Raw genomic sequence first — 27,346 nt, 5'->3', positions numbered from 1 at the left:
GAGGTGTCCTTCCGAGTGGAAAGGCCAGTGGCCGAGGTTGTCGGAAGGAGAGGGGGATGGACACATTTAGGGAGGTTGGAAATCTGTCTGATTATAGACATGGAAGAAAAGGAATTTGAGAAGCCACCAGAAATGTCACAAGAATGTTTATTACATAGAAAAGAGGAAAAAAGAAGAAAGGATTGCCAAAAGTATATTTCCAAGGATTAAAAAAAAACCAAAAAAACAAAAACTCACGAACTGGAATGCCAGAGAAATGCCATGCTTTGTAGCTGTATAACAGGGGCACGCGTGTATGTACACATATGTATATAGAGATATGTACACAGGCTTTGTTGTGGGGTGCTGTTCCTCATCACATGTACAGCAGCACTGCTAGAAGGAAGGGGCTCAAAGCTGGAGGTAGGCTGGAGAGGCAGGAGCCCAGCTCTGCTCCTGTGGAGGCCAGAGGACTCTGGGACAAGGCTTGGGGTTCAAGCCTGAGGACACTGGGAAAGTTTAGCCAAAGTCAAACCGGGGCCCCAACTTCAGTGTCAGCCAGGCAAGTCTAGAATCTTCCCTAGGGCTGAGATATTCCAAATAGTCTCCAAGAATAGTTGCAATTGTTGGAATGGGCTGGCGATGCCTCCCTGGCTGGACTGGGGCATGTGGGCCCCTGTGAGTTTGGAGTGAGGAAAGAAAGCCCTGGGTATTCTCAGAGAACATGAAACTGTACAGCAATTAAACAAAGAAAAGAGACCCAAACAAAGCCAATGGCAACACCAAAACAGTAATTCACAACACACTTGCCAGTAATTCAGTGGTACAGTCAGTGTCTTCCTTTTATGTGTTGTTGAAAACAAAACAGCACCCTGTGCAACAGTATCCAATGGTGCCTGGAGGGGGCCAGCCATAGTGCCACAGGAGCCTGCAGACATTTGTCACATGTCCCACCATCACCTGTCTCTGCTCGAAACTTTCCTTCTCATTTACTCCTTGCTGGGTCCTGGGCTGGGGCAGGCAGTGTAGAAGCTCAGAAATAGAAGCCCTGCCCAACGCCCCAGAAAAACATCAATAAGAGGTCGCCGTCCCTCCCACCTCACTCCCCCATAAGAGGATCGCTCGGGGCCCCTGGAGCGTCAGCAGATCTGAACTTGGTGCGGTGGGGATACTGACCCCACAGACCTCAGGAGAGATGGCAACCGGTGTGCATTGTGGGCAGAGTTGGGGAGGGGTAATTGACTGCTGGGAAGACAGCGACCCACCCTAGGGTGGGGCTTTTCAGGGACATAGTTTACCAAGAGTCTAACCCCATAAACTCATTTAACTTTGGTGAAATAATTTCTTTAGTCTTTGATGACCTAGCTGGGGCAAAGAGGCACTTCTCTGTGTCTCCCCCCAGGAAAGGTCACTCGCCTTGGGGGATTGTGGCATGCTGGACCAGTGTTTTACCTGGAAGACTCTGGGCTCTCCCAGCTCTGGGGCTGACAGCCCATGAGGTCATTGTACCTCCCTTGCCTGGTTGGGCCTGGGCTTTCCAAACTACCTTGGCTTTGGCAGGACTCAGGGGAAATGACTAACTGGCTTTATTTCTATACTGTAGATGGTTAAATGGAGGACAAGGCAGCTGAAGGAGCATGGGTGAAACTAGACCATAGTCACCCTGAGACACGGAGAGCACTCAGGACCGCTCTGGTTGGGATTCCTTCTTCCGTGGTGGATCATGGGATTGAGGCTGGGTGATGCTCCGAGTGGAAGGACACATTGCCTCGGGGAACCCAATAATATTCAGGAGCTCTCAAAAGAGGATAGGAAGAAAGGCGAGGAAGAAGGTAGGCTCTGAGCCTCTCGCCCACCACTCAGCTGACCTCTTCACAACACGCTGTCACTGCCACTGTCCAAGACAACTTCTGCATCCTCTACAACCTGGGCACAGAACTCTCGGGAAGGTGCCTATGCTACTGGTCCTTGCTGTCGTTGGTGGAGGCTAGGTACTGCAGGGATGTAGCCGGGGGCGGCAGGGGCATCTTTCGTCTGAGCTCAGGACCCGAGCATTTTAGAACTGAAGGAACGCTTAGAGTAAGTCCCTCACAGCAGGGGCAGCGAACCCCACCCGCAAGCCCACAGATGGCGCCCTGGCTTCCTGCTTCCGCTAGGGGGAAACCTTGGTCTGCGTCAGGTGCTCTGGCGTCAGAGATGCTGTGACAGTTTCTCCTCCAAACCCAAAGGCCTCTCAAACCACCTATGAGCTGTGACTAATGAGGTTGGGGGGTCCCTTTGATCCCCACATCGGAGCTTGGTGTGAGAAAGACCTGCCGGGGCCATTACCACTACAGAGCACGGCAGCACTCTGTACCTGGCCCCAGCTTTCCTTGGTCATTAGCCATGAAGCACATCTCTAAGGCCTGGGTGGCTTATTCCTACCCTACATCGGCTGGAGGCCTGTCTTAAAGGTCACCACCCACCCAGGCAGGAAGAGACTAGCTAAAGAAGGGGACTTAGAGTAAAACGGTTGTGTTTTGCATCTTAAGGTAGAAGGAATACTCTCACCCTCACTTTCCACGTTCTGGGACCCTTAGGACTTTGGGAGATTTTCCTGGTCTTGGGGTTCCAGCGCACTGTATAATAGCCTTTGACCCGGCATTTGGGGTGTATGAATGACTTTTCTTTTGCATGTCTTGATTTTTTCTGTCCAGGAGACAGTCTAGCCATGTGGCTCTTTTTCTTTTCATGTTTCTTTTTTCTTTCTTTCTTTCTTTCTTTCTTTCTTTCTTTCTTTCTTTCTTTCTGTGTCTCCTTTAGCTGAGTTCTCCCACCCCCAACCTCCGCTCAGCCCCCAGCATCCTATGCCCCATGATTTTATCACACATCAGTGCAGCCTTGGTCCTGTGAGGGAATACAGGAACTGGATCCCACGAGCCAGGCAGCTCTCAGCACCAACTCTGTCTCTAGCTGCCATCTGCTTCCACCCTCTCTAAGGGATTTGCAGAAGCCAGCGGCATGGCTTTGAGGGCAGGTGATCTGAAGGGTCCAGGAAGGCAGCTGGGGAAACACTGCCCCATAGATTCGCTATTCCTCCCTATAACTTCTGAGGGGTGTGTATCTCAGGGAGAAAACGCCACATTCTGTATGAAAGCTTAAACACACACACACACACACACACACACACACACACACACACACACACACACACACACACGCCGCTCTGGGCAGCACCAGGACCAGGCCTATTGCAGGGGCTGTTGGCTGGGCCTGGACACAGGTCTGGGGCCATGGAGGCAGGGAGCAAACCATACCCACGTCACTTCCTTAGCTTCTCTCCAGTGCATCTGGAGACTAGGCCCAGGCAAGGGCAGCAGATTTGTCAATCTGAGGCTGGGGCACAGATAGGACCATCATGGCCTCCCGGCCACAGTCCGAGGTCTCCAGTGGTCTGCACAACACACTGAACACTACTGATTAGTTTCGGCCTGACCAAACCTAGAATCACCTGGAAAAAGTCTTAAGGAGGAGTTACTTAGATCAGCTTGGCCTGTGCGCGTGTCTGTGGAGGAACTGTCTCGATTCTTAACTGAAGTGGGACTATCCACCCACCCTGAATGTGGGCGGCACGGTTTCATGGGCTGGATCCTGGACCTTATTAAGTTCACATGGAGCTAGCTGAGGCACAAAACGAACACACAAAAAATAAAGACAAACCCAGCGTGGATGCATTGGTTTCTCTCTGCTGTTGACTGTGACTGTGGTACGACTTATCGGCTTCAAGTCCCTGCCATTCTGACGCCTCTGCTGCAACTGACTACATATAACCCGGATTATAAACCAAAACCAAAACCAAACCAGAAAACCATTCCTCTTTCCACCTGCCTGTTGCTTTTTTGTCAGGCTATTTTGTCACAGCAACAGAAATGACACTGGGACACTCAGGCCTCATTCTTGCTCCAGGCTCTCACTTTGGTGGAACGAATGACCACCCTGATCACGATGCTACATTAGGTCTTGGCAGTGTCACATTCGCCAGGATACTCTCTGGCCCCTGGCACTCACAGCCAGGAAACATCCTTCACAAGGTTGGAACAGCAGCCCTGAACTATGGTCATTCAGGCAGCTTTGTCACTTAACGGGTCCTGTAGCCACTAAGCACTTCCTGGGCTGATGGCCTTGCTTTCTAGATAGCGGATGTTTAGTAAATAAGCTCTGGTCACCTGGATCCAGCGACCAGCGTGGGCTACAAGGAGTGAGCTAGCCACTGTCCAGCATCTGAGAATGATTGTGTTAAAGTCATGCCTCACCCAGGGGTTGCTGTTTGGAGATAGTGACAACCCTCAGACTCACTATTCCGGAGGCTCCTAAAGTCTACCCACGCCAGCCACCTGGAGCGAGGGCGAGGGGGTGCCAAGGAGACAGCTCTCCAAGCTCACAAACCCCTGTATTAAGCCATCCCACACTGGAACTCATGGTGACACTTGTCACTCAGGAAAAAAAAAATCCCACTCGAGTCTGGCTCGTGTCACTAAACAAGCAATACAAATTGCTATCTCCTTTCAACTCCCCCAGCCCAAGCCCGGGAAATAGACTTCTCCCTCACTGTGGGGGCCGCTCCTGCCAAGGCCTGTCATCGCTGCCTATGTGGGATAAATGGCTGTGGGCTGGCAGCATGGGAGGGCACACTGACCCATCATTCCCCTCCGCCACGGCTGTCTGGTGTAGCTTTGATACCCGATGTAACCTCTTGAAGAGCAGTAATCATCCAGAGCGATGGCTTTGTGGAGAGAACTAAGCCAGGACCCATATCCCAAGACAGGGCCACGTGAACACACAGAAGCAACAGAAGGAAACACAGGAAGAGACAGGCCCCTGGCAGGTGTTCAAAGAGCGAAACTCAGTCCCACACAGCCATGGAAGAAACTAATGGGTGGGCACAGGGTAGGACAGGCAAGCTAGCCCACAGTCAGAGAGGCAGGATGAGCACTTCCCAGAACTCCATGTCTTCATGACGTCAAGGGCTAGCCAGGTTGGGGGGACTGCTCCCAAGGAAATGGGAGCTGCTTCCCAAGAGCCTCCATCCACCAAGAAGACAGGCAGCGAACAGCTTAGCCCCGGTCACAAAAGGGACTGATGGCTCGAGGCCACTGAGCTCTGGGCCTGTCCCACATGCAAACAGCCACCACATCACTGTCATTTTGGATCGCCTTTTTCTTAGTTTCAGATCGGTGCCCTCCCACCTTCTGTTGGTTTCTCTCTCTAGTGAGAACCTAGCTCTATGCTATCGCCCCCCCCCCACCCAAGTTTGCTGCCTAAAGGGGCACAGAAGTCCACGTGTCATGCCAACAAGTTCAGCCTCGCAGTCCATCTTCTTGAGGCATGTGTGAATTTCTGGTTGAAGTCCCCAACCCCAGGATGTTACTCTGCAGTTCTCACCCTTCAAACGCAGGCCAGTCTCCAATGTCCCCCCAGGACTCGCTCAGGTAAGGATATTTACACTTCGTGGTCCCAAGGCATCTGGCTATTCACAGGATTCTCTAGAGACCTGCACGAGTGTTTGCAGGTGGGTGGGCAGCCCAGGCTCAGCTGGGGTATTAGGAAATCGCAATGAATGGGTTCCAGCATCTTCCTCAGAACAAGCCATCTGGATTCAGAAACATGTGGATGTCGGGAAAAGGAGAGGGTACCAGAAACAGTAGTAAAGCTAAACCAAGAAGGCTGCCGGCCTGCGGCCATTCACCACCCGGTCTGGTCATTTGACATATAAACATCTGGCTTCTAGCAGAGGTGGAGCCGGCACCACCCTCAGGTTGGGTCGCAAAGGTCACATGCACACGCAGCAGCTAGAAGGCTGGCATGTCAGCAGACACCTGTGGGGACCCAAGTACCTTTCCACACTGGGCTATCACCTGGCCACCTCGCAATCCCCAGCCTGATACTGGCCCCTGGGAGAACGCAGAGCAGATACAGGGAGCCACATGGTTGAGCAGGGGGTGAGGACCGAGAGGAAGTGGTCCATGAAGTCCTGATGCCTGGGAGAGTGCCTGATCACCTGCACAGGGCCTACAGCAGCCCAGCCTGACAGGTCTAGGTGCCTGCTCAGTGGGCAGTTGGCAAAGCACGCCCGGCATCCCTAGCACTTGATCAATATCCCGCCTCTAGCCCAGTCCTGACCTTCTGGGCCTGTTCCTCCCATGCACCTCTGGAACAGGGAGAGAAGTTGGCCACGGAGCCTGCTGAGAGGAGCAGGTGTGTTTTTCAAAATAAATAATATATATTTTTTAAATACTCCCTTTCCACTCCAATCTGAGAAATGGCAAAAGAGAACACGTGGAGGTCCTTGTCCCCGGAGCCACCTGGTACGGCCCTCACGGGACCCTGGACTTGCCCCGCAGGTCCTGTAGGCTCACAGCTGCTGTGGGATACCCTGATCCTTGTACCCTGTGAGGAAGGAGGAGAGGAGAGGTAGTTAGGGGGACACTCCCTTTAGGATGTATCCAACATGACCCCAGAACACAATATACTCGTGAGACCTTGTTAATACTATGAGGACCTTATTTGTACAGTGAACAGCAGCAATCGACTATTTAGAGGCAAGGCTATACAGGATGAAAGAAGGAGGGATGGGGGATGAAGGGAGGGAGGGAGGGAGGGGGGAGGAAGGATGGATGAATGAGGCTGGCCACACAGGAAGGGAGTAAGTGTCTGACATATGTTCAACCAGCTGGCTAGCTGGGACAGGAACGGGACTGGAGGACAGAGTCTTCAGAACATCGTTGCTAATCATCATCAGAGATGAAACGCAGGCCCTCACACACACTGATTATGCGCACCTCTGGTTGTACCCTCATCCCTCCCTGGGAAAGTCGGAGCACTGATGCCAGCGAATCTGCTGATCCGATTGGGTGAGATTATAGTGCTGAGCTAACAGGTGAGGGTGTGCTGTGCTGTACACCTCTGTAGCTCTGTAACTCTGCCGGCCAGTTACTAAGGAATGCCAGGGACCCCAGCTGGGTCTCTCTCTGTGCAGTAGGCCACCTGTCAATCCTGAGTGCTAACAACTCAGTGCTGGTTAGGGCCTTAGGAGCCATAGAAGAGATGAGAGCGAGCAAAGACAGTGCAGACGCTAGAGATCCATTATGCTAGATGCTCTCCTTTGCAGAGAAAACTAAAAATTCAAGTAACAATGAACCAACTAATTGGGCGGGGTGTCTGTAGAGGAGAGAGGGTGTACATCTGCCAACAGACTCACCTTGGGAGACTGCAGCAGCAGAGAGTCAAGGCAGCAGAAGGAAGAGGAGAAAGAGAAACAGTCTGAACACAGAAGGCAAAGCACTGGGAATGTAAAACACAGCAGGGGGAGGGGCTGTACCGAAGACACTGCAAAGGCAGGGCTTCGGCCAAGTGGCAGGGGTGGCTGGTTAGTGACCAGCCACATGGCCAGCAGCCAGCTGCACCTGTACCACACAGTCCTGCCCCTGTCTTCCCGGTGCTCCCTTCAGCCATGCCCACACCCTACACACACCCACCCACCCACTCACCCCTGCCTTCATTCTTTCTTCACTAGTCCCCACTCCCAGCCCACACTCTCAGGTGCATTATGGATTTTATTTATTTTATTTGTTTGTTTGTTTGTTTGTTTGTTTGAGACAGGGTTTCTCCGTGTAGCCTTGATTGTCCTAGACTTGCTTTGTAGATCAGGCTGGCCTTGAACTCACAGAGGTCCACCAGCCTCTGCCTCCCAAGGCACTCTGGATTATTTAGAAGAAGGATGGGTAGAGAGACAAAGCGGAAGTGACCGACAAATTAAAGACGCTGTAGTGACCTGCCGTGGTCCCAGACCGGCTCTGTCTGGACTTTGTGGTTTGTTCTTTCTATGGACTGGCCCCACACTTACAAAGCCTGATGCTTTGGGAAATACCTAAGGGTGGAAAACATCTTGTAGGCATCTTGGATCAACTGGTAATGACTGCCTGGAATCTTGTGCTGAGACAGATGTCACAAATGATTACCAATGTCTGCTATGGGTGCAGCAATAGAAAGAGCAGTCAGGAGAGCTACCAGGCAAGTACTGACCAGTGACCAAGACAAGCTGCTATGACTATTTCTGCCCGTGATTAACACAGATGAAGACGCTTCTATGTTCATCCAAGTGTTTGGCTGTTCTCTGAAGTTTTTATTTGGTACTGTGTTTGCTGGTGGCAACACAAAGGTGACATGTGAGACCCAATCTGTATTTCTATGTCAGTGATGTCAGGGGAACAAGACTCTACCCAGATGTTCCTGGGACAAAGTCAGTTACAGCTGGCCCAAGACACCTCCTTAGACATGGCTGCTCAGAGCAACCCCAGCCCATCTCCTGAGAGCGAGGCACTCATTCATCTTCTGAGGGTGAGTGCTGTTTTTTGTTTGTTTGTTTGTTTGTTTTTTAAGTGAATAGGTGGTGGCTGTTGAGATCATTGGTTGTACCTGGAAGTCTGGGAAGAGGAGGCAGGCACTGATTTTCTTCTGCAGCCTCCCCAAAATCATGGTGACAAATGTGGTGCCAGGACTGAATCCCTAGATACATCCCAGACAACCAGGGCTGACCAACCCACAAGGGAGCCAAGAGGGCAAGAAAAGAAGGGCTGGGCTGGAGGCCCTGACAGCTATCCATCTTTTTTTTTTTAAAGATGTATTTATTATTTATACAGCACTCTGCCTGCCACAAGAAGGTACCAGATCTGATTACAGATGGTTGTGAGCCTCCATGTGGTTCCTGGGAATTGAACTCAGGACCTCTGGAAGAGCAGTCAGTGCTCTTAACCTCTGCTATATCTCGAGCCTGACATCTATACATCTTGCAGTCAAATCACCACTCCCACACCATCCCATGGAGTTCTGGCCATGTCAGCATCCTGGGAGACAGGGCATGGACCCCCATCTACACATCTTGGCATCTGTGTTATCTGATCTAGGGCTAACAGGGGTGCTCTTGAGCTTAAGGCTTTGGTCTAGATCCCTTGGTCCTGGGGATTAAAGACCAGAATCAAGCACAGAAGATTCCTGACCTACAGTGGCTCAGCTCCTGACATTTCAAGTTGAAGATGTGCTCCTTGGGGTCCTGAGCTCATCTTTTTACACGGTAGTCCTGGCACGTCGTGGCTTCATGGAGAGGGAGGTAAAAAACATGAGGATTCCAGGAAGCTGTGGAAATCTGATTTGGCATCAACACACTTATTGAGACCTGGGAATGAGTGGCTTTTGTCCTGCCATGACGTGCTGTCTGGTCACAACTCACAGCAACAAGGCCAACCAACCCTGGATTGAACCCCTTAAAACTCAGCATAATGCAACTTTTTTTTTTCTTGATAAGCTGATTTATCCTAGGTATTTGTTACAGTAACAGAAATCTGAATAACACTCTTCCTAAGGTCAAACACTGCTGACCTTGATACAAGTCTGATGAGTAGACAGGCCAATAGTGTGAGGATGCTATAGCTTTCCAGGCCTTCTAGCATCACTGTACCTTTTAGGATCTGGCTGGGAATGGAATCGGGAGCCTACAGATGTCCCACACATGCCTGGGGAGGTGGCCTAGTGGCCCCTAGAAAATCTCACTATCTTTGGGACTCACAGTGACTAGTGGCACAGATGGTGGCACATCTCTCCTAACAGCAATGTCCTGATCCTCCCCAACAGTGTGAGTGCACCCCAATGGAGGGGGTCATCAGATGTAGGGTGACAGCTTGCTCTGACAGCTCCTCTCAGGAGACAGGTGCTCCTTCTCCCCCTGACTTGCTGCCATTTGCTGGATTGGCTCTACCTATAGGACATCCCAACAGTCCACCCCACTGACTTCCTCTCTGAATTCCGGGAAGACCTTCTGTCAGGTCTGATACCCCCGCCACCCACGCTAAGTCCCACCAACTAAGTAAGTTCCAGATCTTTCTAGACTATTCTAGATCCTTCTATGGCCTCTGTATCTTGGCTTTTCCTCCTGCCTCTAGGGTCCTCACCTGATACAGCTTGCCTTTACGCTGCCAGTTCAACCTGGAAGCCCAGTGAGGAGGAGTAGGTGGGGATAGCATACAAAAAACAAAGCGACTGAGGAGGTGTGCCCCCCCTTATCGAGGCCCTCCACCCAGTGAGGTAGGAACAGGAATGGAGGCACAGGGAAACAGCTGTTCAAGACAGGTGATGTCTTATTTAAGATTCTGCCAGGTTATTTTAAAAACAATCATTTTGTCTTTGGTGGGTGTGACTGTAACTTTACGTACTTCCACAAAAACATTGTTGTGCCTAAACTGATCTTGTGTTAATGGTGGTGGGTCATGAATGCCTTTGATGGTAGTGAGAATTAACTTGTAAGGCTTTGGCACCAACCACAGAGCATAGCTTAACCCAGAGAAGATTCCTGCAGGTCTACACATGAAACAGTTACGCAGCTTCTTGTGGGTGAAGCCCGTGTGTGTGGCCCTTGCTCTTCCTCTGGGAACTGTGATGGAGACACACAACCATGGGTCAGAATGAGGAGGCTGACCACATTCTGAGTACACCAGCTTGCCTAGTTTCACTGGGATGGCTGCTTCCTTGACAAATGCAGTGAGTGGTGCCCTAGCTGGAGAGGGTCCCTCCCTTGGAGACCAGCCCTGCAGGGATGGCACGGTAGAGAGAGGGCTCTGGACCAGGTGGCCATGATAGTAGGTCAGAGGAAGAGGTGTGGCCTTGGAAACTGTGTCCAAGGACTCAGGTGTCTTTGGGGTGAGTGGTCCTTCGTTTCTTCCCAGGCCCATTCACAGCTCTGGTACCCTTGGCCAGGCCCCACCCGGCTCTGCCCTCAGAGCACACCAGCAGTTACTCACTGGCGAGGATGACCATGTCCATGCCCCAGAAGATGCTCATGATCCAGCCCACCATAACTATGGCCGTGAGCACCTGAATGAGAGCCGCAGCGATATTCAGCCAGAAGACGCAGCACACATGCCTGTCTGGGAGGTCAGTGCGTGCCCCGCACAGCACGGTGAAGGCTGAGACGAACGTACCTGGGAGGGGCCAGAAAGGACAGCTTCAGAAGACGCTGCAAGACCCAGGCCACCCCTACTGCTCAGCCTCCAGTGCTGGGAGAGCAGCAGGGAGGTCCTACACCCTGTCCCAGGGGCAGCTCCCCCCCTCCCCCCCCAGTCCTAACCACAGCTTCTCTCCAAAGTGAAGAGATTAGGATCGCACCTGGACGAGGTGTGATGCAAGGCTGCCAGCATCCTGCATTGAGCCTATAGCTTCTGTAGAAGACAAGTCATGGACTGACCCAGAAGCCAACCTCAGAGGTGGAATTTCAGAGAGCTGCATAGCTAGGATGTAATCTCAGCCCGTGTGCTGATTGCTAGGGGACCCTGGACCTGTGGAGTGCAGGAGGGCAGCCAGGACAGTCTCAAAGTATCCCCTGGTGTTTCCATGATCACTCCAACCAACTGGGGAGGGGTGCAAAAGGAAGAGCCACTTGAAGGATGCTCCCTTCTTTTCTCTTTTCCCAGTTCCCTCCTCCCCTCTCCCTTTCCACCTCGGTCTTATGCCTGTTGGAGATGTTGCTGTGTTTAATGTGTTCTGCTTGACTGTAGCTCTTCTCCAATGTGAGCTCTGAGCCCCACGAGGCCTCTGCCAGGTTGCTGTTCTCCCTGTGACTATTTCCTAGGCTCTCATAACAATCACCACAAAACTCAGGGCCTTCCAGAACACCACTGCATCCTTTCTCTGCTTTGGGGGTCAGTGACGTCTGAATGGGGCTTCCGGGTTAGCATAGGGAGAGCATTTCCTGTTGCCTCAGCTTCAAGACCCTGCCTGTGGTCCTTGAGCCATGGAGTTGGCGGCACAGCACTGGATCCTTGGTCTCTTCTCTCTCTTCCTATCCCTGAGGCCTGCTCCTCCTGCCTGCCTTGTGTGAGGACACACTTGCATAATCTCATCCCTGAAGACCCCCTGCTTCATGATGTCTCAGAGTCCCTGTCATCAGTAAGCTTACAGAGTCACAAGTGTGGGCCTTGAGACACGAAAACATCTTGGGGCAGATATTCAGCCTCCACTCTGACTTATGTATACAGACTCGGGAATTAAGAACATTGACCAGCCAGGGCGGTGGTGGCGCACGCTTTTAATCCCAGTACTCGGGAGGCAGAGGCAGGCGGATCACTGTGAGTTCAAGGCCAGCCTGGTCTACAAAGTGAGCCCAGGACAGTCAGGGCTAACACAGAGAGACCCTGTCTTGGGAAGAAAAAAAGAAAAAAAACCCACAACAACCAAAACAAACAAACAAACGAAAACAAAAAAACACAAAAAACAAAGAATGTTGACCAAGGTCACAACCACAAGCTGACCCCACACTGGCTCCAGAGACCAGTGACCTGTCAAAAGCAGGCCAGGATCTAAAGTGGGACTTGTGGGAACTTGGCCCATGGATTGGGGCCATTCTCATGACCCCCGTTCTCTCTGTTTCTACGCCCATGGATACTGGGCATGCCTATTCACTTCCCACTAAACTTGGTTTCCAGCCCAGCTTGCTGGCTTCTTACTCAGCTTGGGACACAGGCTTTCCTGTGTTCGCCCTAAGAGTCCAGCTACTGATTTCTCATCCTGACCTTCCTCGAGCTCCTCCTCATCTGAACTGCCATCTTGAATGAACGGCCCCACCCCATCCTTGCATCTCCTTTACTTTCAGATCACCAACAAGGGCACAGGACGTCTCTCGCACGGCAGGTGGTCTGGGGACCAAAGCAGCAACCTTCGTGGAGTATTTTCAGCCCCTACACCACCACCTCCAGCATGTATTACAGACAAGGTGCCCAGGCTCCTCAACACAGCTGAATGCCTGAAGTACCCAGGACTCTGCATTACCAAACTCCTCTACAAGATCCTAAGGACTGATAGCCAGGAAGCTGGCCTTGCACGGAGCAAACCAGGCCTCTAAGTCAGAGCATGGCAGTGCTATGGGAGCTGCGAAACCAAGCTCCTGTCTTCACAGAGTGGACAGTCTAGCAAGGGCACACAGCAGCTTTCTTTTCTGGGTGCTGAGGTGGGGTTAACCCTTGCAAGCCTGTGTAGGCATTAACACAGCCTTACCCTTGGAGCCTGCAGTGCTGTGGGGACACACCCTGGAAAGATTAAGGGCTTATGCAGAACTGCCAAAGGGAAGTGACCTGGAGTATGAGACCCACTTTATCTAATGGGGACAGGAGGGTGGAGCAGCAGTGGTGACACAGGTAAATGGCTGAGGTGAAGATGAGGAGCTAGGCCATTGTGGAGGACTCTGAAGGCTGGGGTATGGTTCTGCCTAACCTGCAGAAAGCAGAGCCCCAGGGAGCTTTGAGCGGGGAGGGGTGGGGGGTGGGGTGGGGGATGTGATGGGAAAGGAGCCTTGAGGAAGTGAGTCTCTCGGCAGGTGCTGGTGGTTCGGGCATCACTGGAAGGAGAATAAAACCTCTGAGAAGTGACAGGGACACAGGGGACTTGAGGTGACACACGGCACCATCCTTTACTGCGGCTGGAGCATCGTGTGTGGGGAACAGGAGATGAACACGAGCTGACAGCGTTACACAAGAGAACCCTGCAGATGTAAAAAGATGGTGGGAGAGGAAGCCGAATGCGTGGGGGAAAATATTAAGTGAAAATAACCCAGATGCCACTGCTGCAGAGCTACAGTGTGCTGAGCACACGCGGCCCTCTCTCTACCCACGCTGCTTTTCTTTACATTTATTTATTTATTAGAGGAAGACACACGTGCTACCGCATGTGTATAGAGATCAGAGGACAATGTGCAAGAATCAATTTCCTCCATCTACCATGTGAAATCCAGGGACCAGACTCAGGCCAGCAGCCTTCATGACAGGCACGGCCACAAGCACACAGATTTGCAAGCATGTATGTGTACACAAGCACGCAGGCTGGCAATCATGTATGCGTACACGATGATGCAGACTTGCAAGCACATGTGAACACAAGCACGCAGACTTGCAAGCATGGATGTGTACACATGCAGCTCCTCAACATACACTGAAATGGGAAAGACTTTCTTTTTTCAGACAGTCTCATATAACCAGGCTGCCCCCCTGAAACCCTGCCCCTCCTGTCACTACCTCACAAGTGCCGGAATTACAGGCATGTGCTACCATGTCCAGCTGAAGACCTCATCCATCATGATATTCATACATCCACTAGTCACTGCCCCATCGTCAGTCACTGGGCTTTTGCTGACCCCCTACCCCTGTAGCTGTGGCCTTGACCCTCTACTTTCGTAATTGTGGCCTCCTTTCTCTCTTCCTGCCAAGGAAACCTTCTCTAAAGAGGGGATTCTCCCCCACAGGGTATGTCCTATAGCCCAGGCTACCAACTTGAAATCGCTGCCTCAATCTCCCAAATGCTGGGATTACAGACTTGTCCCATCATGCCCAGCTCAGAGATTCTTCAAGTTAGGCATCTGTTCATGATCCGACAAAAGGTGGGCGGGGGGCGGGGGGTGGGGGGGGACTGCCAAACTGACAGTCCACGGTTTCCAGGCATGCCTGTAGTTGATGTGGAAAGACTCGACATAATTGTGGGTAGGGCCATTCCCTGAGCGTAAGGTTCCAGACTGAATAAAACAGAGGGCAGAGCACTAGGCAAGTATGCGTTCGTTCCCCACTCTGCTTCTGACTACACATGCAATGCTGACCAGTTGCCTCAGGTTCCTGATGCCTTGACTTCACTGTGGTGGACTACACTGTGGCCTATGAGCTGATTAAGTCCTTTTTCTCTTGAGTTGCTTTGGTCAGCATATTTGATCACAGCAGCAGAAACAAAGACAGAGACAGAATCCAACATAGTTTGCACATGAGAATTCTTAATGGAGGCTCTTGGAGAGCCTTGGAGAGTCCCAAGGATGACTCTAGGAATTGTTTATTTTAAAGCACAAAACAAAGGCTGGGGTGTAGCTCAGTATCATGCGTGAAACCCTGGCTTCCATCCTCAGCACCAAAAATAAACAGAAAACAGACATTCCCCCAGCTGACACAGAAGGACCACTAGGTGTGAGAACAGGCTCTCTGAGCAGTGCAAAGATTTGCCTCACAGATACAACAATCAGAAAACCACCCAACCAGAGGTGGTGGGAGGTGGCTCAGTGGGTAAGAGCATTTGCTGTGTAAGCAAGAGGACCTGGGTTTGAATCCCCAGCAGCTCCTAACGCCTGTGATTCCAGAGTTGGGGGGGGGGGGCTTAGGGGTAACACGGATGAAGACAAGGAGATCCCAACAGCTCTCTGGCCAGACAGCCTAGAAACACTGAGCTTCAGGTTCAGTGAGAGACCCAGTTTCAAAAAAATAAGATGGAGAACCATAGAAGATGCCTATCATTTTCCTCTGGCCTCCATATGTACAAGCACCTGCACATATATTTGTGTATACACACACACACACAGAGGAGGAGGAAGAGGAGGAGAAGGAAGAGGAGGAGGAGGAGGAGGAGGAGGAGGAGGAAGAAGAAGGAGGAGGAGGAGGAGGAGACCCAACCTTATCAGTAATTCAAGTACGTACCCATGGGTCTGGCCTCTTGAACATGATGCAGGGCAAGGCTGCTCTGGGCCCCAGTCTCTGGACATGCTGCTTCTGGAGGTGACCACAGCACCAACTGGCACAGAGACATGATGGTGACACACTACCAGCTAGCACTGAAATGCATGTTACATGGCATCTAGCACGTAGGCATGGGTGTATGTTCGATGCATTCTACTGTGGCTGTGACAGAGATGGGCAGGCAGGAGCAGCCTGGGGAAGGTCTTTGCACAGAGTCACAGCAAATACGTGCCATGACCGTGACGTGTTAGTTTGCTGCCACAGTCTGCCAGGTTACACTTCCACCTGATGAGGTGCCCAACTTCCCCAAGGAACTCAGGTTGGAGGTCTGAGCCAGGCAATGGGAGGAGAAAGAGCCTTCTCCTCCCCTCCCCCACCCTGTGGAATCCCCAAAGGGCTTGCCTGCAGTGGAACTCAAGGCAGAGTTCCTAGAACTTGCCATTCATTCCCTCCCCCACTTCTGTCGGGAACAAGAAGGGAAGCAGGCAGAAGTGAGCCATGTAGTCACCCCTCTCCTGGGGGGGGGGGGGGAACTGCTTGTAAGATAAAGCGGGGCACTTGTCAGGTTCAGCTTCTTGTGTGCATCACAAGGGAGCTGTAGAAGGGGACAGGTTTGGGTTGAGAAGGCTCTTGCTGACCTTGGAACTTGGAGAAGGGCTAACACTGGAAAACACACCCCTGGGAATGAGGCTGTAAGTCAGGCCTGGCCCTAGATGTGCTCACAGCTGGCTCTGAGGTCATTAACTTGTATTTATTGGTGGTATCAATGCTAGCTAAATACCTCCATCGCAGCCATCCATCTTCAGGGCCTGACTCTGAAAATGAGCTTCAAGGAACTGGAAGAAAGTGGCATAGGAGCCACTCCAACATTACTGCATAGCCATTGGGAGTTCAAGCCATATACCAAAAAAAAAAAAAAAAAAAAAAAACCAGGCCCTTCTCAGAAGGATGGCCTGGTTCACGGCACAAAGTGGTAAAGAGACATTGCATTAGGGCCTCACCCAACCCTAGGAAGCACCAGTCCTCAAGGGACATAGAATTTTGAGGTCACAAACATTTCTGTACAAAAACCCTAGGGACACTGTGCAGTGCAGCCTTGAAACAAACAGCCTCAGGCTAGCCTCAGGGGTTAAGAGCACCGGCTGTTGTTCCAGAGTTCCTGAGTTCAATTCCCAGCAACCACATGGTGGCTCATAACCATCTATGATAAGATCTGGTGCCCTGTTCTGACCTGCAACATTGCATACATAATAAATAAATCTTTAAACAAACAAACAAAAACAGAAAGAAAATAGCATCATTCTCTCTGACCACAACCTGTTGGCTTCTCAGCACGGTCACCCTGGAGCACAGTCTGAGAAGAAAGCTGTGCTAGATAGGGCAGAGAGGCAGACCTGTAGGATCCACCTGGGGTTGGCAAGTGGCTTCGTAGTAGGATGCCTGCTTAGCATATAGTCAAGACCCTGGGTCCCAAGGCCAGCACCAGCCTAGAGGCCCAGCTGTGTCTTCCTTTGGAACCACAATGAGTCCTTCACATAGAGAGCACCTCATAGGCCCAGCCTGGGTCCACAGCATCACACCCTGTCTGGAAAGGAACTTGAAAGACCATGCCATAGAAAGCTAGTGTGTGTCATGAGGAAAGCATGACCGTGCCTCACACTGTTGTCACCCTGACACCCTCAAAGTCCTTCAGAACAAATTCGCCCGTGTGTTTGATACCTACACCCTGGACAGGTGGTAGGAAGGGCCTATGGATGACTTTCAGTTGTGAACAAAAGCATAAATGTCCTCATAAAGATATCACCAGCACATTGGTATCATTTCACTGGCATCATTCGCCTCAATGTACCTATTGGGACTCTTTCCTGAAGTCAGCAGCTCCTACTGGCCTTCCTTCTGAAGATGAGGAGGAATGAGACCATCCCCCACCCCACCCTTCTCAATGCCTCCTCCTTGGCTTGAGGTTGATTGTCCCGCTGGAGGCCAAGTCAGCTAGAACCAACCGGTCATTAATTTTAATGACATTGGGCATTGCATCAGCTACCCTGGGCTTAACAAATCTCTGCCTTCAACCTCCCTTCCTGCTCCATCTCCAGACTTGGAGGGACTTTGGGGACCTGGGAAGCTGCAGAGCTGAGCCGCCACACACCTGAGGTCTCCCTGAGGGTCTCTCCGGGATGGTAGTGGAAGTTTAGCCACACAGAATGCCTTAGTCCTGTGGCTCTGAGTCTCGCTCCTCACAGAGCCTGGGCCCCATCTGGCATGGCCCTCACTGAGGTCAGTCAGATAGGGGAGAGAGTGGGGGATGGGAGACCGGCAGTGACATTTGCTGAAGAGGGCGAGGCAGCTTCCATTGCCTAAGAATTTATAACCTGGCCAGATGACTTTTCCACGGATGGAGAGGCAGTGAGATTAAAAGCAGAGAGGGGCCCTACCCAAGCTGGCAGCTGCCAGGAGCCTTTCTGGGACCAAGGACGTGAAGGATGCTGATGAAGGCCAGAGGCAGCTCTCCAGGGGCACTATAGATGGTGAAAACGGAGCTAGGTCTGCCTTTTCCTTAATGGTGTCATTGACACCAGGGCTAGGCTGAGATGTCTGGGCTCATGGCTGAGATCCATCCAGTGACCTGACGAGTAACATTTATGAAATGCCTATTAAGTGTTCAGGTCAACTCACCCTTTGCTTATCAACTCTAGAGAGAGCAGAGGCCCTGGGTCCCCACCAAGTGTGTAAAAGTGAGGGTTATCAAACACCAAGGGGAGTTGAAGGTTAGGTGTGGCTACTCACTAGGCGTGCCAGAAGGTGTCTGAAATTGTGGTCATACACTCCAAGAGGACAGGACAGTGTGGCCAGAAGCCTTTCCTCTGGCCACAGTGGAGCCCTCAGAGGATGGCTGGCACACATGTCATAGCAGAACATCGCAGACTTCAACATCAGACCTGGAAATTGCATTCCTGGGTGCGAAATCGCTTCCCATGGATGAGAGCTGGTGTCCTGTCCCCAAGGTCACATGTTGAGACCTTGAACTCCAACATGAGGGTTTCATAATAAAAAATAAAAATAAAAATAAAGCAGGGGCCTTTAGGTACCCATGATGGAACCAGGCCCTTTCAGGGGGCAGAGAGACCCACACAAGCTCCCAGTGCCCTTTGGGTCTCCCCTCTACGAACAAAAACAGAAGGGGATCCTCATGAGCTCCTAGCCACACCAGCTGGTTACTTACTCTCTGACTTCCAGTCACCAGAGCTGTGAGAGACAAATGGCGGTGATTTACAGCTGCCCAAACCAGCACTGCCTTTTTCTAAAAAACCACACTCAGATCATGGATTCAGCTAGCATTTATATAGCACCTCTGGGGACCAAGAAAAGGGCAGAATTGTGGATGCCACTCCAGAAGGCCAGCATCCTAGCTATCAGGAGTCTCACAGGGTAGCGAGAGAGAGCCCCCAGGATGCAATGCTGCCGGGCCTGTTGCTGGAGAGGCAGGGGCAGGGGAGGCAGGATGGCCCAGTGAGCACAGCAGGAATCTGGCACTGGAAGGCCAGGGTCCAAATCCCACCGGTGGGCTGTGAGACATCAGAGTTTCTCACCTATGTGAGGAAATTGCCAGAGTCTGCAGCACGGACAGGAAGAAGATAAGGGTATATGTGACATGACACACTCAGGACACAGACTAATGAGGACTGATGCGTTAAGTGTAATGAAAGTGACCAATGGGGGACAGTCCTCCCTAGTAGCCTGGGCTGGAGCAAAATTTTGGCAAGTGAGCTTGAAAACTATAAATAGGAAAATGAAATTTAAACAGCCTGGCCTCGCAATAGCCGATGACACTATTCCTCATTCCACTTAAAAAATGTGTGTATGTGTGTGTGTGTGTGTGTGTGTGTGTGTGTGTGTGTGTGTGTGTGTGTGTTCGGTTTGTATAATGAATGTCTGTATGTGGGTATCATGGGGTGTGCTCACCTGTTGGTGCATGTGTGGGCTGGAGGTTGACCTTGGCTGTCTCCCTCAATCACCCGCCATCATCTTTTCCTTTGGCAGGGCATCTCTCTGAATCTGGAGCTCATTACTTCAGCAGACTGGTTAGCTAGTAGCCCCCAGAGCCCATCTGTCTTTGCCCAACACTAGGACTGAAGGCATGTGTGGCCGCACCTGGCTTTTCTGTGAGTGTGATGCTGAGGAAACAACAAACACAGCTCCTCCCTCACACTCACACAACAAGCGTTTTGCCCACATGCTATCTTCCCAGCCCCTTTACCCTTTAAATTTTTTACTTCAAGTGCTAACTTTGCTATGTCAGTTTCATGGAGCCCGAGGCTTGGTTTCCTCCATATGTCGAAGTTTTATGCAGCCAGGGAAAGTCTGATCATGACCACTCAGAGAGATGGGAACACGCTTTACAGTGAGATTTCAAAAATAGTACGCATACTGTGCGGGGAGCTTATTTTAAAAATATTTATGTGTGTGGACAAGGATAGGCACATATTAAACAAAATGAAAAATTGTCTACCATGGCAGAACTGCCGGTGGCTTTTTTTTTTCTTTTTCTTTTTTTCAAAAACAAATACTCTTTAGTTAAAAAAAAAAAACAACATACAAGCACTTGTTGAGATTCAACTTTACAAAGATATCCCCCGATGGCAGGCATCATCCTGCCTACAGAAAGGATGATGTAACTGTCAAGCAAGTGAGGGGGACAGAGGAAACACAGAGAGCTGTCAGAAAGTGACTGGGGCCGTGGAAGTAGCCCAAGGCTACTGTTAAGAACCTAGAGCCTCTAGGAACATGCCCGCCCTGGGTCACCCAAGTCATGAAACTTGGGCATCCAGTGCTGATATAAGAAAGACTCTGGGGGTTCTGAAGACTCCATTCACTTAACAATGGAAGGGAGGGATTCAGCTGAGCCAGCTCCCCAGCCTCCTGAGGACCAGGCAGATGGAGAGAGGGCAAGCGGTGCAGAGTGTGGCCCAGGCTCAGGTGTTCCTTGTCTGATGGTTCCCTACAGGCCTGTCACCATCCTCCCAGGCACCACGCCCTACAGGGTAGCCCATGTGTATACCCCAGTGCCAAGGGTAGTTTTCTGCCGGGGCTTATAGGAAAGATGAAGGAATAGCTTTTCCCACAGGAGGATGACACCGAGGCTCATAACACTGGAGCATTCCATATTATAGGAGAGGGTTCCCCCACTGGGGCCCTTATTTTGAACATAACCAACTGAAATGGTCTTAATTTTTCAGTGAATTACTGGGAAAGCCCAGAAAGGCAGAGTGGGGTGGTGGTTATGAGCTTCATTGCTGACATCAGCACTCACTGGCTGTGTGAGCCTGGCCAAGCCCCTGCACCTGCAGGCCCCACTCTGCCAAATCTTTTTTGTTGTTGTTGTTTGTTTGTTTTTCAAGACAGGGTCTCTCTGTGTAGCCTTGGCTGTCCTGGACTCACTTTGTAGACCAGGCTGGCCTCGAATTCACACCAATCCACCTGTCTCTGCCTCGGAGTGCTAGGATTAAAGGCGTTCACCACCACTCTGCCAAATATTAAAGGGCCAGTTTCCTCCCTGAAGAGAGGGGCAGATAGAGCAAGGAACTTCGTAGGGATCACATACTTAAAGTGCCCGAGCACAACACAAGCTTTTCACAAGGCCAACATCCCTCATGGTGACAAAACAACTGCAGCAGCTCCAGTTTTCACATCTAAATGCCACCTGTCCAAAGAAGGATGAACATTTCTGTCCTAGCATTCCAACCAGGAGTCCCCGAGAGTCACCCAGACTGGACTCTGGAAGTCACGCAGACCACAGACCAACCATTAGCACAAACAGAATGTGATTGTGGAGTAATAAAGCCTGTCCTACAAGGTAGATGTGGCTCAGCTTTACCCACAATGCCCTGGCTGCACAAAGGAAGCATGGGTCCCTGAAAGAAACCTAAGGCATCTTGGGTATAGAAAGGGGCTAAGTGATGCTGTGTATCAGCGAAGCTCAGGATCAGAGGGGAAGCAAGCAGTTTTGTTTCCTTCAACTTTTGTTTTTCCATGTAAGGGACTGTTATCTTAAAACACGGCCCCAGATTCATTGGCACTTCTTATCAACAGCCAGTCTTGGTAAGTCAGTTATCAGCCACGAACATGGATGCTCCTCCTAGCACTGCCTTCTGGCTGTTGCCAACAGGAAGGGGTGGAAAGGGGCTATTTTCCTGGATCAGGAAGCTGGTGCCTTTTACCACCCTGCTGCCCTGCTGTGAAGATGCCATACTAGCCTACATGAGCTATGCTTGGAAAGGTCTTGTGACAACCCAAGTCAGTACTGGCCAGCAGAACTGGATCAGAGGATCCATAACATAACTTCATGATGATTGTACCCCTGCCACCAAATCATCCTGCGACAGGGACCAGATATCCCCACTGGGCCCTGGGCGCACGCCTATAATCCCAACACCGGGGAAGCAGAGGCAGGTGGATCGCTGTGAGTTCAAGGCCAGCCTGGTCTACAAAACGACTCCAGGACAACCAAGGCTACACAGAGAAACCCTGTCTCGAAAAACAAAGCAAAAAACAAAAACAAAAACAAGTTTCTGACACCCAGAATTTGGTGAAGATGTTGTTCGCACCATGGAATTTAGAGGTGGTTTAGCACGGCAGCTATGGATCGTTCTATTGGGCGTCTTTAGGCAGATGCTGGGAGGAAGGAAGGAAGAGAGCAGGAAGTGGGTCAGGTCATGTGACATCTGACTGGCATCCTGGAGGCCTTCTGTGCTCCACATTTGGACCCAGATATGTTTCCTCTCACCTCCCTCCTAGAGCCCTGCCCAGCGGAGAGGCACAGCCTTACCTCCCTCTGCCTCTGTCCCGGCCAAGTGTGGCTTCTGCCTCAGGAGTCCCTCACCTGGCTGGCAGTTCCTGGTGCCTTCCCGGAACTCCACATTACTTCAGTTTCACCCCTGCAGGTAGCTTATCTAACTGCCTAGCAGTCTCCGAGAGGCAGCCAGCCCCACTCCCCTAGAGGGTCGTGTAAATCTTTGTTGGTACCACCACGGTGTCCTCACCACCCAGCCTAGCACAGAACAGCAGTCCCGTGTCTGGAGCTGGTGGCCCCAGTTGTGATGACGTGTGCGTCATGGGTTAAAGCAAGGAAACAAGGGGGTGGGAAGTTTATGTTGGTTTGTGGCTTCAGAGGTTTGAGTCCACAGCTCCCTGTTGTGGGCTCATGATAAAGCAGAGCATCAGGGTGGGGAGGGGCAGGGAGCAGGCTGCTCCTCTCACGGTATCTGGGAAGCTGATGGGCAGAGACAAAGTTCCCTTCCAGGGAATACCCCAGTGGCACAACTCCTCCAATCAGCACCCCCACCTCCACCCACACCCACACTCACACCCACACCCCAGGTTTCCACCACCTTCCAAAAACATCATTGTCATAGAACACTGTCCCGCCGTGCCATGGCCATTACAATCTTGAAAACAGAGTGGCTGTGATGACTCACTGAGACTGTCCCAGAGTTGGGCCTGCCACCACTCTCCATAACAGGGCTGGCATCAGATCACTCCCTCCTGCACCTCCCCCAGCCGCACAGGAGCTTGGGAGGCACTGGAGCAAACAGGGTGGAAGGACCTGAAGGAACTGCTCCATCCATGCAGCTTGCAGGAGGCTGTCGTCCATGCCACTGGGACTCGCCAGTGTTACAGCTGTTCCAAAGGCCCCTGTGTCCTTGCAAGTAACACCTCACCCACGCTCCTGCATGGAAGCCTAATGGAGATACCCACTGCTTCACAAACCAGACTTGACAGCATTACTGCTTTAGCCTGTCACCAGTGCGCTGTCTAGGGTGAAGATATTTGGTCACATGTCCTTAGGAAACGTCACACAAAGGCCACCAAGTAATGAGTCCACAGAGTAAATCAATTCCTCAAAATCGAGTGAAGACTAACAACAATCAAACCTTGCATGTCTAAACCTCCCGTATCTGAGCCTCCCATGCCTGAGCCTTCCAGGGCATTTTAGGTGGAGACATTACCAGCCAACCCAGCATTCCCCTCCCCAGCCATCCCTTACATCAGTGAGCTGGTGTCTCATGCTGTCTTTTTTCAGCTTGTTACCAAGACATTTCATATGTCATTTGAGATTAGGACCAGAACCTTTCCTTTCAAAGAACTGGCAAGTAGGACGTATGCTTCAGATGCAGACCCTAAAGCAATGCACTGGGATGGGCCAGCGGGAACATACTAGTCAAGTGATGCTACCCAGGATGTGCAGAAAGCACAGGTGTGTGTCCACTGGCATAGGAAACCCAGGTCTGGGGCCAACAGGATGGGTCAGCAGGTAAAGTGGTTATCGTACAAGGCTGCTCACCTGAGTTCTCACCACATTCCAGAACCCATGGAAGAGTAGAAGAGAGAGTCAACTTCACAAAATTGTCCTCTGACTCCATATAAGTGCTGTGACACGCACATACCACACACACACAGAAGGGGGGGGGAGTGCACTTGGTAGTGCAGGCCATAATCCTAGTTATCTGAGAAGCCAAGGTAAGGATATGACGCTTTCCAAGTCAGCCTAAGCTACAGAGTTCAAGGCCCACCCGGATAACTTAGTGAGACACTGTCTCAAAATAAATAAATAAATAAGTAATTGGCTGGCGATGTAGCTCAGTTGAGTGGTTTGCCTAGTGTGCACAGGCCCTGCACTCACTCCACAGCAGGAGGGTTGTTAGGGAGCAGGGACCTGATCCACAGCTGTAGCACCTACTTCCTGCCACTGTGTATAAGATTCTCTTTCAAAAATGCAACTTCATTTTCATTTAAGTCCCTTTTTTTTTTTTATTGCTTGGGAGAGAGCTCACAAAAGAGAAGACCCTGATGCTGGAGGGACAGCTGAGCAAGACTCAGGTCAAGACACGCAGCCTTCAAGGACCAGCCCTATACACATCTGCCCAGAAGTACAGCAGCAGTCGGGGATGCAGGCTCTTCCCATGGCCCTCACTTCCTATGGGACACTCCTTCCCAGTGGAGCTCTGGACAGGCAGAGGGAAGACAGGCTTCATTACCCTGTCTAGGTAGCACCTGTGACCGTGAGAAGCTGAGGAGAGGCATATGCCTTGACTTCAAAGGCAGGGTCCCCAGGCCTGATTCTATACTCACTTGAGTAAAGCAGCCTCCTCTGCCACCCCAAGGCAGAGCAGGTGGGATCCCCAACACTCATCAGACAGAGCTGCTTTTTTGAAGGAGATTAAATTGTTAGGAAAGCAATTGCTAGGAAGGCTATTGTTTGTAAAGATGCCTGAGAAAGGGACTTGGTAAGAGAGCGCTCAGGAGGCTTACACAAAGCCTTGGGTTCCACCAAAAGGAAGAAAGACATTTGAGGAAGCACATGAGAGCAAGATGCTGACACATACTAAAAATGCTCAGACATGCTGATAAGCTGGTAAAAAGTCATGACCTCACTGCCCAAGACCCAGCTCTGGTCCCTTTGTTCCCTGGGACCAGTGCCCCCACAGGACTCCTTGTTAGCTGAATGGCATAGCCTCAACTCTGGAGAACAGATAAGCTGCTTTTGAGAAAAGGCTTCTGGGAACCATGGGTGCTATGCAAAAGTGACCCACCCTGGGCAACGTTGGATGGCAGGGGATGGGGGGATGGTTTGGAATTTTATACTCAATCCTTGCCACCCCTGCTCGCCTCTGTGTAGCCTGTGTACTCCGTGGCATTTCCTCCAGAGTGCTGGCCTGTGGTGATGGACCACAGATCACATTGGAGAGACCCAGACAAGGGCTGAAGCCTTCAAAAGCAATGGCTAATCCTACCACAGATGGAGCTGCCTACTGGCCTCCTGCCCTTTGTGGCTGTTCTTACTCCACTGGTGACAAACTGCCCTGGAATTCCAGAGGCACCCTCAGTGTCCCCCCTGGAAGCTAAAGAAGTTTTTCGTTAAGATTGTCTAACCAGTCAGGCTTGATGGTGCACATATTTAATTCCAGCACTCAGGGGGCAGAGACAGCCAGATCTCTTGTAAGTTGGAGGCCAGTCTGGTCTACATAGTAATTCCAGGATTATATGGAGAAACCCTGCTTTAAAAACAAACAAACAAACAAACAAACAAAGGCTGAGAGATGGCTTAGTGGTTAAGAGCGCTGCCTACTCTTCCAGAGGTCCTGAGTTCAATTCCCAGCAACCACATGGTGGTTCATAACCATCTATAATGTGATCTGATGCCCTCTTCGGGCCTACAGGTGCACATGCAGGCAGAACACTGTATACATAATAATAAATAAATCTTTTTTTTTTTTTAATCAAAGAAAGGAAAGAAAGAGAAAAGAAGATTGTTTGGGAAAAGCAATTCTTGGTATGTGCCTGTTAGTGTGTGTGTGTGTGTGCCTGTGTGTATATGTATGTATTTGTGTGTGTTAACATTGATAGTATGAAACTATGGGCTGGCTCAGAACTGGCTGAGATAGTTCTGTCCATGAAACTTCCTGGGCTTCATTCCCAGGATTCCCTGAGACCGGGAGCCCTGTTTTTGATGCCTGGTTTGCTTTCTGTCCTATTTACTGAGGTCACTTTTGCCCCTGGCTGAAAATCGATCCCAGAAAGTGACACTCCATCTCCTGCACGGGCTGTAAGAATGACCTGCTTGGTTTTGAGCCTGACTTTGCCACTCACTCCCTCGGACAAGTCACGTAACCTCTCTGTGTGGCCTTGGACAAGTTACCATTTTGCCCTTTTTCCTGAAAGTGAGAGCCGTACCCCATACCTCCTCGTGAGATAAAAGCAATAAAGGAGGCACTGGCTGCCTAGCCGAGCAGGTGGCATCCAGCAAGCATGAAGCTACTGCTACCCAAGAAACAGAGTGCATCCTGCTTCCCTTTATAGTCCAGACAGGAACGCAACACATTTCAACAAGAGCTCATGAGGAAAACAACTCTCGGGAGCATCACCAACAAGGCACACAGAACTGCATCTACACCTGCAGTTGCTGGATTCTGCCACCCTGTTCTCAGGCAACTGCCAACGGCTGCAGTATGTGCGTATGTGGGAGAGGGGCAGCTGTAGTTCAAGGGTGACACACATGCTGTTTTGGAAGAGCAAAGTGTTCTGGAGGTGGTTAGCAGTGATGCACTTATGCCACAAAGCTGTGCATGAAGTTGGGCCAGGAGTGGTGGCAAGAACCTTTAATTCCAGCACTTGGGAGGCAGAGACAGGCGGATCACTGTGAGTTCCAGGCTAGCCTGGTCTACAAAAGTGAATCCAGGATAGCCAGGACTGTTACACAAAGAAACTCAGCCTCAAAAAACCAAAACAACAACAACAAAACATGTTGAAGTCGGGACCAGTGAGATGACTCAATAGGTAAAAGAGCTTGCTACGTAAGCCTGGGGCTTGACTTCAGTCTCTGAAACACACATAAAGGTGGAACGAGAAAACTGACCCAGCAAAGTTATCCTCTGATACACACACAGACACACACACACACACACACACAGACACACACACACACACACACACTGTTTAAATAGTTAAGAAGATAAAGCCAATGTTATATCCATCAATTTAGCACAACCTTTAAAAACCACCCAGCTAATCTCCAATACTCCAAAGGCCCGAGTGTTAAAGGGTCGGTTAGTCCTCAACTTGTTGCTCCCAGAAGGTAGTGGAACCTTTAAAGTATGGGGCTCCATGTCACTAGAGGCATGCCTTTGAAGGGGATTGGGGGACTGCCATCTGCTTGCTCTTATTTTTTACTTCCTGACCAAAAGTAACTAATTTGGTTCTGTAGCAGGCTCCTGCCACAAGTGTTGTGCCCCATACCCAAAGCCATG

At 50.9% G+C, this 27,346-nt stretch overlaps 1 protein-coding gene across 1 annotated transcript in view; it reads right to left on the bottom strand.

Annotated features, from left to right (window-relative positions):
- Nucleotides 1–130: 130 nt before the first annotated feature.
- The window catches only part of STUM (stum, mechanosensory transduction mediator homolog), a 54,815-nt gene continuing 27,599 nt past the window's right edge, over nt 131–27,346 (bottom strand). Inside the window, exons 2-3 of the mRNA XM_084793218.1 lie at nt 10,809–10,988; nt 131–6,405 (exon numbers count right to left, since the gene is read on the bottom strand). Of these exons, the coding sequence (XP_084649344.1) occupies nt 6,371–6,405; nt 10,809–10,988 (215 nt within the window). The 3' untranslated portion in view covers nt 131–6,370. The remainder of the gene's footprint in view (nt 6,406–10,808; nt 10,989–27,346) is intronic.

Source organism: Acomys minous (genome assembly GCF_964271855.1).
Source record: "Acomys minous genome assembly, chromosome: 1".
Lineage (NCBI taxonomy): Eukaryota > Metazoa > Chordata > Mammalia > Rodentia > Muridae > Acomys > Acomys minous.
The sequence above is the reverse complement of the archived record's forward strand: the minus strand, read 5'-3'. Positions and strand labels throughout refer to the sequence as shown.